The 12,950-nt window shown below is 34.4% G+C and overlaps 1 protein-coding gene and 1 long non-coding RNA gene across 6 annotated transcripts in view; both read right to left on the bottom strand.

Moving 5' to 3' along the window:
• Positions 1–1,157, bottom strand: part of LOC122317360 — a 45,136-nt gene extending 43,979 nt beyond the window's left edge. For 4 of the 5 annotated variants that reach the window (XM_043134410.1, XM_043134409.1, XM_043134408.1 and 1 more), the window contains exons 1-3: positions 998–1,157; positions 228–351; positions 42–104 (exon numbers count right to left, since the gene is read on the bottom strand). In XM_043134410.1, coding sequence (XP_042990344.1) covers positions 42–104; positions 228–351; positions 998–1,060 — 250 coding nt within the window. In that variant the 5' untranslated portion in view covers positions 1,061–1,157. The remainder of the gene's footprint in view (positions 1–41; positions 105–227; positions 352–997) is intronic. The other variant, XM_043134407.1, reaches the window with a different exon arrangement.
• Positions 1,158–9,470: 8,313 nt separating this feature from the next.
• Positions 9,471–11,788, bottom strand: LOC122317545. Its single transcript, XR_006244495.1, has 2 exons — positions 11,648–11,788; positions 9,471–9,910 (listed from the first exon to the last, which is right to left on the bottom strand). It is a non-coding gene; the product is annotated as an uncharacterized LOC122317545 (long non-coding RNA).
• Positions 11,789–12,950: the final 1,162 nt, after the last annotated feature.

A 12,950-nucleotide genomic window follows, 5' to 3' on the forward strand; every position in this document is an offset into this window, starting at 1 on the left:
AAAAGTTCAGAAATATATTGATGAAAGAGACATGAAACTACCTGCCTTGGTGTAATTGAGCGCACCCATTTTGCCAAGGCTTAAAGATTCCAAGTCATTCAAATCTAATAATGGCAGATAATTTTTTTATCAGAGACAACAAACAAGACCATTCCTCAATCATATGAAAAAAAGTTCAAAGAAATACACACAAATTCAAAGAAACAAGATCTGGAGTGTGGACATACCTCCATGTATAACAGCCTCACTCCAGAAACGACTCTTCTCCTTAAGATTAAATAAAGAGAACAAAGATGACATTCCACTTCTATGAGTTTCGGGGGTGGATCCAAGTGCCACGGCTGCTAAGAACTAGTACACCACATAGATCAGCATATCATGATAGAGACAAATAAATTGAGCATCCAGATTAATTCGAAAATAATTTCTCAAATAATGTAAAATTTCTAGACCGAGGGCTTAAGCGTCGCAGATTTAATATTTCTCCAATGCAGGATAGTGTGAACGCTCGGCAAAGTATAAGAAATTAACATTGAAACTAACGAAGAGAAAGGAGTTCTCTTTCAGTGAGTGCATATTCCGAGATACGCACTCACATCTCTAGAGCAGTACGAGGCACCTCGTCGCCCTTAAAAGTAGAGGGGAGGCCGTTAGTCGTAGGCAGCTTATACAGAGTGAGGGAGGCCGAGCGTAGGGAAGGAGGGGCAGCGTGTTTAAGGGACGCCCGTCGAAGAGAATGAAGATTTATTTCTCGACATCCATAGTCACCAATCCAGCGCATTCATTCTCTACTCTAACCCCTCAAAACTATAAAAATAAAATTAAAACTAGAATCAACCAAAGGTCGCAAACAAAAGAACCCTATAATTGATTACGCTCAACCGAACAAATCGATAGTATCGATATATATTGTGCCTCCGGAGTTGGTTAAGTGTGTATATGAGAGAGAGAGAGAGAGAGAGAGAGAGAGAGAGAGAGTGAGGCTTCGGAATTTTACCAGTAAAATTGTACAGATGAACGCCGATGTCCGAGAAAAGGTAGATCCACCGTCACAACCCATTTTCGTCGTCTTCAACTACTGCTTGTTTCTTTTACGGGAATGAACAGGACAATTTGTCCTCTCAATCTCTTTGTAGGGAATAAAATTCCGATCCGGTTTGGCCGGCCAAATTTCCAACCCAAATTCTATTCCAGTAACGGGTTTTCCGACCCGGAGAATTGATTTAACACAACCCTAATTGTTAATATTACTGCCGGATACATAGTTTATGCAAGCATTATGTATTTTTTTTTTTTAAAATAGTTGATTTATTATTAAGAATTTATTTTTTTATGTGAGTTTTATATTATTTATTTTTTAAAAAAATATACGGCATTTACGTACTATATAATTGTAACAATAAAGATAGAAATAATTAATAAATCTTGTGTTATATTAGTAAGAATTGAAATTTTGATTGAATTCTAAAGTCTCTTCATAAAATTTTGATTCGACTCTAATTGGATTCGATAATACATTTTCATGCTTCATACAGGTAATACCCATTATAGAAACTAAACTCATCACCACAAAGTGTTGTGTTGCTTCATGGCTCATTAATATTTGATTGGAATCTACTTGAATATTACTTATAGAACCACTCAGTAATTCTCCTTAATCATACAACTGACTCGAATGTTTGCTCGAGTCCAATAAAATCTATAAATAAAAACTTTCAACATGGAGCGCAAATCAAGTATAACACAATAAATAATATTTTGTTTATTTTCTCAAAATCCTCCCAAATTTTATATTTCAATATGATATTCTCGACATGCTTTCAACTTATCATCATCATTTTTAGAAATGAATTCAAATGGCTATAGATTGCAGCAGCTTCTTTAATGAACATATTTGAATTTATGTAAGTTGAACTTGAAATTCTCAAGATGATATCGTAGAAAATATTAAAAAATAGTACAAAAGTCTCAACGATTTTCCAATCATCAAAAGTTGGTGGCCTTTCTCCAACCTCTTAGGATTATTAGACATATTAATCCTCTTTATTTTGCATAAAGTCAAATGTGATGCAATACTTCAAGGCCACACTTAATGTCATATATGTTGAGTTTCACATGTTTAAAACATTAAGAAAAATAAGCCCATCACTAAATATATTTTATCTATCTGCGTATTAACGTTATGTTTTGCACACCTGGGCCAGGTCACAAATGAAGATAATGGTCGTTCGATGGTTGATTGCCAAGATATTTTGATTAAAATATCTACCTAAAAGAGAGCAAAATCAAGATTGAGTTGTTCCATAAATGAGATTAAATGTCATATTTTGTGGAAAAAAGCATTGTCCTTTGCAACTATAAATTTAATTGATACTTACCTATTTGTTTATGGGCTAAACAGTTTTGTCTTATCTAAGTAAGAACGTCTGTCTGATTTTAAGTGTTTTTATCTTGATTGATTTGGCACAAGCAGATGCTCCTAGTGACCAATACCTTGATGGTAGAGGAAACCCTAACCCCACATTCCTAGTGTTTACGTTTTTAACAATTACAATTTCAGTTTTTACTCTTAAAGATTGCTTTGTGTGTTACTTGCTCCCCATCTACCACTTTTCGAGCATTAAGGTTGCAGACCCGTTTTTATGAAAACATCTTCTTAGAGTAAATCAAACACCTTGCTTCAGATGATAAATCACCAAACCATCCTACATTTTGTATAAATCCGGTGCATATGGCCCACTCTTTACTCTTGGTAGATTCCACCAAACCCACTCAACAAAGGAAACTTGTTTTACCATATACTTCTTTTCTTTAATTGCTTTCACTTGTGAACTTTGCTTGACTATGTTGATATAGCTGCCCCTGAGGAAATGACCTGGGACACTCCCATTAGATTTTAAATTCGCTTTTATGCTTGGAAGCATTATTTGGTGAGTATCGAGTTTTTGGCGCCGTTGCCGGAAACAGCTGGTGAAACATAATTTTTCTTTCAAAAGAAAAAAAAAAAGATAGAAGTTGTAAAAAGAAATCTATAAACCTCTTCACAGAGTATGTAACAGCTCTTACCCTTTGTTAATTAATTCTATGATTGTTTGTTTTGCTTTTTCCTTCTTCTTTTTTCCTTTCATTTTTACACTTGTTCTTAAACTTTCCTTTTGTAAAGAATGCATGTTTGTTTGGACCAAAGACCAAACATCACGATTAGTTAGATCTGAATCATTTTCATCTATGGAGTTTGCATCCATATCTTTTAAGTCATCATTTGAGAATCTAAGCAACATGGAGGAAAATGAGCATCATGAAGTCATGAATCAAAATAGGACATTGAGAGAGTATTTACAGTCTGTCAGGACTATTCCCCCTTTTTGCATCATTCAACATTTAAATGTAATTAATTTTAATTTTAAACTTGGGATGATTCCCTTGATCCCTCATTTTCATGGAATGGAATTTGAAAATCCATATTTGCATATTAAAGAGTTTGAAGACGTGTGCTCTACATTTATTGATATGAACCCGTATGATTGAAATCCTTTAAACCCACAATCAATTTGAAAATTCACCCAAGAAAACTAAAATCAAGCCAATGGAGAAATCTAGATGCGTTGAGGAACTCGTTTCAAGAACTTAGATTATAGAGAATCTAGATCTGTTAAAAAACTTATCTCAAGAATCCAGATTACAAGGAGGAACACTACAAAAGTTGTGATTTACCTTTGATAAGTTAAAAAATTCTTCAAGAACAAGAAGAGATAAACTCAACTCATAATGAAAATAATTCATCAAATTTCATAAAACTTCTTGAAAGTGTGGCTACAATAAGTATATAAAGCAAACCATAATTAAAACCCTAGCTGAAAATTAAAACCCTTTCTATCAAAATACCCCTTCACCGAAAATAACCCATGGAATCCCTTAGTGGTCGGCACCCCTTAGTGCCTCTAATACTAAACCATAGTTTATAAAATAACTTGCCCAAAATGCCCTTGGCTGAAAATACAAGGCCTTCCCAAAACCCTAATTCATCAAAATAAAATATATTTGGGTCAAACATCCTCAAGTCTAATTATTCTAGACTAATTCCTATGACTAATAAAATAAGTCATTTTAATGAAATAAACAAGTCAAAGACCTTCAATAACAATAGGGCCAAGTTATGTTTTCCATAACTTATATCATGTGGATGAAAATTGGATCTCTTTCTCTCAAACTCATCTTGAATGTTGAGCTCTTGCTAGACTCGTCCCGAATAGATTGTACAAATTCTTGCATTTTTTCCTTACTCTTCTTAACTCCCGATCTTGTGATTGCCTCATCTGTAACTTGCAAAGGATCTTTAAAATTTGGTCCACCTTGGTGCCTATCATTCTTCTTCACCTCAAAAAGATTCTACCTTGAATCTCCACCAACGTCAAAAGGACAAAGATCAGTAACATTAAAAATAGTATAAACATGATACTTATTTAGAAGATTGGCTCGATATGAATTATCATTAAATTTATCAAGAATTTGAAAAAAATCCATCCAAGCTGCTCCTGTCATCAATAGGTAAATGCATTAAATCTTAAGGAATAAGTAGATTAAAGTCATAATCAATTTTACAAGATGAAAAATTAGTAATAGAATGAATACTCTAATTATATGCAATCTCAATGAATAACAAATAATACTCTCACAAACGTTCAAGTAACACGTCTAAAGTCTTTTTTACACCAAAATATCCCAACAAACCACATCCATGTACAAGCAACTCATGCATAAGATTAATAGGCTCACAAAGTCTATTATCTCTAAACAAATTTCAAACTAGTCTATAACACTTACTAAACGATGCTTTCTCACATACTACACACACACTAGCAAAGTCATAATTATTAACATACAATTTTTTATTATATTCAAATTTTAATAACTTTACATATAAAAAAAAGATAAGGACATAGTTTTTTGCTAATGCATTAACAACAATATTTTCCTTTAGTTTTTTGCTAATGCATTAACAACAATATTTTCCTTACCTTGTATATATTTAATTACATAAGGAAAAATCTCAATATATTCCACCCACTTGGCATGCGTTCTAGTTAACTTACCTTATCCCTTCAAGTGCTTCAAGTATTCATGTTTTTCAAAGAAATGTCGGTTAGGAATTATCGTACCTAGCACAAAATTAATGTAATGATGTATCTCTCTAATAGGTGACAATCCATTAAGCACATCACTAGGCAACACGACCTCATATCCTTACAACAAAGAGATAACAACATTAGGTAAAGATTCGTTAAATTCGTTAGTATTAAAATTCGCTTTAGCATAAAAACTCAATTCTCTCTTTGTTTTTTCTCTCACTTTCTTCACTCTCGCTTTTCTTTTCACTCTCATTTTTATTTTCACTATCTTTTTTTCTTGAGATTTCAGCCTCACCTTCAATTTTTTTCCTTTCATTCTCTCTCTCTCTCTCTCTCTCTCTCTCTCTCTCTCATTTTTAGTCCCACTATTTCCTTTTTCTTCAATCTCACTCATACTCTTTTTTTTTCGCTCAACCTAACTTTTACTCTTTATTTTTTAATCAATCTTACTTTCACTTTTTTTTTTTAAATTTTTATCAACCCCACTTTTTAGTTTCAGTTGGTTCTCATGGACCTGTTTTATGGTTAAAGGAGCAAACTTGATTATTTTGTCACCTTTTACAAAGTTATATATGTTCTTAACCCCATCATGGATCACTCTCCTATCATACTACCACGACCTCCCCAATAAAAATATGGCCAATATGTATAGGTACTACATCACAAAGTATCTCATCCTTGTACTTTTCAATTGAAAAAGAAACTAACACTTTCTTATTTACCTTAATCTCTCCACAATCATTCAACCACTGTAACTTGTATGGTCTAGGGTGTTTCAAGGTAGGTAAATTCAATTTCTCAACTAAAGTAATGCTAGCCACATTAGTACAACTCATTCCATCAATGATTATACTACATACCTTGTTGTTAATTTGGCATCTAGTATGAAAAATGTTCTCTCTCTGCTAGTTTGTATCATCCATTTTAATTTGTGTATTGAGAGCGCGCCTGGCAACAAGAGACTCATCATACCCTTCATACTCATACCCATTCTCAATACTAGACTCATGTATTCTCTTATCTTCTACTTTACAGATTTCTAATCACTGCACCTCATTAATCTATCCTATTCCTCACTTCCCCAATGTCAAATTCAACTGTTTAAATTTTTGTTGCATGGATTGTAACACAAATAATTAATTGTCTGCCACCCCCTTCAGTGTTGAATCACTATTATGAGATATTGTAATGTGCTATAAAAAAAATGTTAGTGGTAAAAACCTCACACACTTCCTTAAGTGTTTACACTCACATAATGACACTCCGCTCGTGTTTCACTCTTAAATTGGTTTTTTTCTGATAATAAGCTCACACTTTCTTGCTTTTTACCTCAATAATTTTTCTGCTCAAGTTCTTTAAGAATTAGTTGAACTAAATCAAGATAATACAATCTTGTATTATTCCAACCAGTAATTAGATCCAATAAATAAGAATAAGAAACAACAAAGAAATAAAATGACACGAGACTCAATGAATATATAAGAGGAAAAGAGCAATTATGAGATAAGATACCAACTAGAATTATGTATACAGCCCCTTTGAATATAAGGCTTAATAAACAAATTTCTTTCTTTTCATTTTGTTGTAACTATGTAGCAATATTTGAATATGCTACATTCTTTCCTTTCTTCTTTTGTTTAATTTTTTTTTTCTTTTCTCTAATTCAATCACAAACAACAATATTCAATTGTAAAAACCAAGCAATTGAATTCAAACACACAAAAATTGACAATGAAGTAGAAGATAATCAATGAAATGACACTCCAAGCAATTAACAAACTTAGAGATGTTAGAAACTCTAGAATTTTGAAACCCTTGGATCAAGAAACACAAAACCCTAAGGTAATAAATTTCGGCAGCCCTAATGTTATTTGGCTAGCCCCTTGTTTTTTTCTATTTTTTGTGGCGCCCCTGACTCACTTTAAAATGTGTTTTAAAAGTTACTGCCAAGTATAAGAGTTGTCAAGTAGTAATAGGGAAGTTCCTAAGTTATTTCCTCAAGGAATAATTAGTTTAGATTGCAAATTCATTCACTATCGAAAATAAAAAAAAATTATTAACTAAGGCTATCTATAATGATATTCACAATGAGAATTGATCCTTTTTGGACATTATTAAAAATGCATTGTTTCCTTTTGTACAAGATGGTGAATGAGTGCTAAAAGATATGCAAGAAAAGTAAAGAAAATAATGTGTCAAATACGAGTGGGGAATAGGAAGTATTTAGCTTGCATATAAGAATTTTTGCTCCAATATACCTTAACACTACTTCAATCACTTATGTTCATTTAGTGGATTCTTGAATGTGTGCTAAATAAATTATGGTTATCCTTGCTTAAGAAGCTAAATCACATTCATCAACATCATCTAATCTAAAGTTTCCAAGAAATAAAAGGAAGATTGCGAAACTTACGTTCTAAGGGGCATTTTATCAAACACCATGTGTGCACTTTCGAAACTCAATATTTTCCATTCCCAAGAGTTTGATCTAACCCAAAAAATGATTTACACTACTTAGACTCATCAACACCAATGAATATAATCCAAAGCACAAATCCAAACAACCCAAAATAATCCAACGTAAACAAAGTAATCCAACACAGCATGAAAATAAATTCGAGGTGATTATCGCATAGATGAAACTACCAAAAATAAACTAAAATGAATCCAACACAAGTCACCACCAAAAATATTAACTAAAATGAAAGTCAACTGAAATGGAAGCAACTGAAATGAGAAACCACTCAAGGATAAATGCAATAAAACATAACATCAATCCGACAACAAGGCGATGGTTTGTGAAGAAGACGTTGTAATAAAAAATGAGGAATGGTGGGACTTGGGAGTTAGCTGAAAAATAGTCTACAACTCTCTAGCAAGAACCCCTCTGGTTTTTTTTTTGTCCTGATCTCCCTCGTTATCCCCATTTCCGTTCCCTTTAGTCCCACTTTTGCTTTTCACCAAAACGACCCCTAAATCTATGCCTTTCAAAAACTAGAGTTTCTTTTTCCTTTTATGAGAAACGTCCTCTCCTTCTGACTTATCCATGCTACTTTCCTCCTTCCAGTGGTTGTATGTCCAAGAAGGGAAAGAAAATAGGGACATGCTTTGCTGCAGCAGTCTTGGAGGAGCGTGCAGGAACTAATATGATGCTTCGGTGTGGTAAATTTGCAGGAGCTTGAGAATTGTTGTGTGAGAGTGTTTTCCGTGAGGTGCAATCTGGGTGCTTGAGTTGGTGAATTTGCAGGACCTTGCATGTGAAATGGATCTGTAAGGAACAGTTCACATTGATCAAAAAATGGGAAAGAAACTCCCATGCTGTGCATCCAACTTTGTTTAAAAGCAAGGGATGTAGTGCTTTTTTAGGGAAAAGCAATTCTTGCTTTTCCTCCTGCCATTCTATTGCGGGGTCCACGTTCGGAATTTGAGAAAGTTGTTGCGGCTTCTTTTGTCTCCAATGAAGAAAAGGTTTTCATAAGGTGAAGATGAGTCCATTTGGTAAAGTGCAATTACTATGATGGGTGCTGGTGCAGGGATGAAATGTGAGGTGAAGTTGGGTGCTTTCCGTAAGGTGCAATTACTTGCATGCGTCCAAAAGTCCAGCTTGCATGGTCCCCATTGCAGAGTCAAGTCAAAAGCTCATTCCATGTTGATTTCTTTTCTTAATTCTATGCATGGGTCCAACATCTTTTATGCATATTTTTCTTTTTTTCACATGTTTATACGTCCCAAGCTATTGGAAAATCCCAAACTAGTCAATGCTACCAACATTAATCTTTATCCCACCATTTCAAATCAAAGTATTAATATCTTGTGGACGCCAATAGAAGCACCTTATTTAAAAGTGGTAAAAAAAGAGAGGAAAATAAATAACATGAAACAAATAGGAAATAAAAAATAGTCTAAAGAGAAAAATGGAATATCAAAAATGTGTTATGTATTTGAGAAAATATTGTCTAATTAAATCATAGGTTATAAAATTCATCATAAATTATGATATTAACCAATTTAAATCACAATTCAGATTTATGCTTCTTAACCATTTTTTCATCTAAAACCAATAAAAATATCAATACAATAATTAAAATATATTGCTTCTAGATATAAAATATGCAATAAGTCAGCTCAATTAGCCCCCAGCCCCCACTTGGGATTTGATGATGACTGAGACGTTTGGACGTGTAACACAAGGCTACACACCCCTCATTCATGATAGATAATATGCAATGCTCTTAAATATTCTAGCAGTATGTCATAAACATTCAACAGAAAACAGTAAAAAGATAAAGAGAATCTAAGTAATGACATAGGCAATTGCAAAGTACATGGTACATAAAAAACTTTTACCCCAACCTCGTCTCTTCATTGACATCCATAACAAAAAGAGTTTTCAAAATATAGTAAGAGTTTGCATTTCCCAAAACATGGGACCAAAATATTTTTTGTTATATAATAAGTTCCAAAAGCATTCCCCCTTATGGGAAACGGGTCCCAACACTTAGCATCTCTTTCTCTCTTTGTTTTATTTTTTATTTTTTTTATAATTGTTCGTCGTTCACCCTCTTCTCCAAAGCTCGGTCTTTATCCTTATTATTGAGGCATCAGAACTCCTCAATGAATTGGAGGATCTTAGAGATCTCCTGATCTATAGCTTCTAGGTGCTCCAAAATAGTGGGCTCTGGCCTATTGATGCCCATCTTAGGCACGATCCTCATCGAAGGAGGGGGTGCCATTCTCTTTCTCTTGGTCATCGGCGTCACCTTCTACTTCTGTAACAACTTCTACCATTTCGGAGAAGAAATGATAGTGAAAAATTACAACAATGAGATTTCGAAAAATCTCAATAAATAATCACATAACATACCATAGTTAACACAAACATACAAGAGATATATCATGAAATGCATGTATGGACATGTACATAGCTCATAATTGAGACTGAGCTAAGACTCATGCATTGACCATTCTTAACAATTGTAATAAAGACTTAATATTTTCAGAAAACATACTTTCGTTATCATACATATCTTAGTTAATCACATGATCCATAAACATATCATATTTTATTGTATGATTCACATAATGTGATCCATATCATATCATGTAAGCACGTGGTCTTGTTCTTGTAACACTTGTGGACACATCATGGCTCCTCTATGTATCGCATGTTCCTGCTAGTTATCGCACCATCACTAGTCCGTGCACTATGATGACTACGTCTTAACATAACTTACTTATTAACTCGACAATGCTATATTGGGTTACACGCTTTGTGTACCCACTAGCGTTAGGCGCTACCCCACTCTGAAATTCTTTTAAAAGAATATATCCGAGGCACATCAATAGTTTTTTGTCGACGTAGGTGTTATCACTTAATTCTTAAACACTCCAGAGTGGACAAAGGAGTTTCATTAGGACATTCCCCCGCCTTAGCATTTTGGGTTGTGATAAAACTTTATAAAACATTACTTCATTTCCAAAAACCATTTTTGTTCTTTGAAAACACTTCTCTTTGAAATCACTTTTCCTAAATGCATGTGACATGAGAATTAAGACATGTGTGCTAGTACTTGATATATAACATATGAGATACCATGCATGAAACAACTAATCATAACATGTTTAATTCATGACATGATAACATAGAACTCATAAGATATAGAAACATAAACAAGGAACTAGGTAAACTAGCCTTGGCCGAAATATATATGCATAAGAACATGAAAAATCATCACTTAAACACGCTTCAAACTTCATCCACGATGCTTAAAAATCATGGCATAGTAAAACAACATATGAAATCACGGCATTTGAACAAGATCCAAGTCACTCAAAGTATGGTAAAACCGAATCATCATAAGTCTTAAAACATCAATATCATTTTCTTCAAAACTGAAACATGTAAGGAATCTTATCACAATTTTTCATCATAAACCAATTCATATTAGTCATTATATAATTATATTCCAAGTTCATGTAATAGTATTCAATTAAGCAAACAAGAATAACAACCAAAGTAATAGAAACAAACTAAAGATTTACATAAAAGTATACATGCATTAACCAAAAGTAAGTTGAGTGTATACTAACAAAAATCCATGGAGATGAACAAATAGCAAGCTGTAAATCGAAGTGTAATTAGTTAGAATGAAGATTCTAAAAACCCTAATCCATGAGGTTAAAGTGCGTGTGAGATTGCTAAGGCTACCACTTAAATTTAAACTCTAATAGGTCAATTGGTTTCTAGGGTTTTGAGTCAAGAAGTCTCCAATTTTCTTGTGTTCTTCTCCATAACTCAAAATAAGGTGAAAAGACAAGTAGTTGGCCAAATTCATGAAAGATTTGGACTCCTCATTATTCTGCTTACTCCAAACCCTAGGAAACCCTAGTTGGTTCATAAAGAAGTGTGAGATTGTGAGTGTTTGGTTAAAACTGAAACTATCTAAAGATTCTCATCTCTACGAATTGCTAATGTGTCATGTGTGGATGTGTACGTGAATCAAGAAAGCAAATCTCACCGTGCTCCTTCCTTGCCGAGCCACAATCTCTTCTTAAAGGTAGTTTTCCTTTATTTGGTTAGAAGGAAAGTGTGAGAAAGTGAGAAATCCTTTGAGTGCTTGTGAGAGAGAGAATGAAGAAGGTGAGAACATGAGAGGTTTGAAAATGGCAAAAGAAACCCTTGGGTGTGTAGCTCTCTCCCCTTTATATAGAACTTCCTCACAAAGTTTTATTGGTCACTTGAATCCCAATGCATGAAGGACACATGGCGTTGCCCTTCTTCCTTCCCCGTTGCCGTCCATGTCCCTTGAGTTTCATCATGATATTACCTTGGAAATGACCAAAGCTTGAGGTGGCGTGTGGGGTTTCTCCTCTCTTGGCTGAATGCCTCAAATGTCCTTTTCAAAAGTGTCTAAGTGCAATGTACCTTAGGGCAATTAGCTAACATTACTCACTAGTCTCTTCCTTTTTCCAAAATAAAATATTGCATGAATGCCACATGGCTTAGGCGCGTGGAGGCTTCTAGATGCCACCCCCTCTCTCTCTCTCCTTTCCCCATGTAGATCTTTCTTATTCCATGCACATTCCCTAGGTGACCTTCCACTTTCCAATGGCTTTTGTTGTAACCCTAGTTGACAAGTGGCATGTGAGTGTGTGCTTTGAGTGTGGTGGCCGAGATGTTAGGGTTAAGAGGGTTTTTTTTGTGCAATGTCTTTTCATCTTTCCTTCTAGAAACTCTTTGCATGTTTGACACTTGGCAAAAATCTAAGAAAACTCATGGGTGGACGTGTAATATGAGGAAACCAAAAAATTCCTCTTGCCTTTTGATTTTTCCCCACAAACCTTTCTTGGAAGTTCCTTTGGTCTTCTCTATGCGCCACTTCCCTATGCATTTTTCTCTTAGAAATTGAAAATGTGCCATTCTAGAAGATGCTAGGCATGTGGGATGGCTTGGCCTAGTGTCTCTCAGCTTTCCCTATACATCTCATCATTTCATTCTCTAGAAGCATCCTTACATGAGTGACAAGTGGCAATGTTACTAGGGTTAGGCGTGCAAGCTTTTCCTTGGGCTTTCCTAACACTCTTCTCTCCCCTTTGGCCCATTATCAACTCTAAATGCCATTAGGGTTTGAATCTTGGGCTAAAGTCCAAGTGGGCTTGGGTTTTCTCTTATGGCCGAATTACACTAAGAGTTCTTAAGGCTAAAATCCATAATTAAGCTTATAAAACCTTTTCTTCCCTTAAATCACTAGGGCCTTCTATCACTAAGGCAAGAAAATATTCCATGGCCCATGTTTCACAGTGTCGGGTCAGCACATCCTC

The sequence above is a fragment of the Carya illinoinensis genome, chromosome 7, assembly GCF_018687715.1.
Source record: "Carya illinoinensis cultivar Pawnee chromosome 7, C.illinoinensisPawnee_v1, whole genome shotgun sequence".
NCBI lineage: Eukaryota > Viridiplantae > Streptophyta > Magnoliopsida > Fagales > Juglandaceae > Carya > Carya illinoinensis.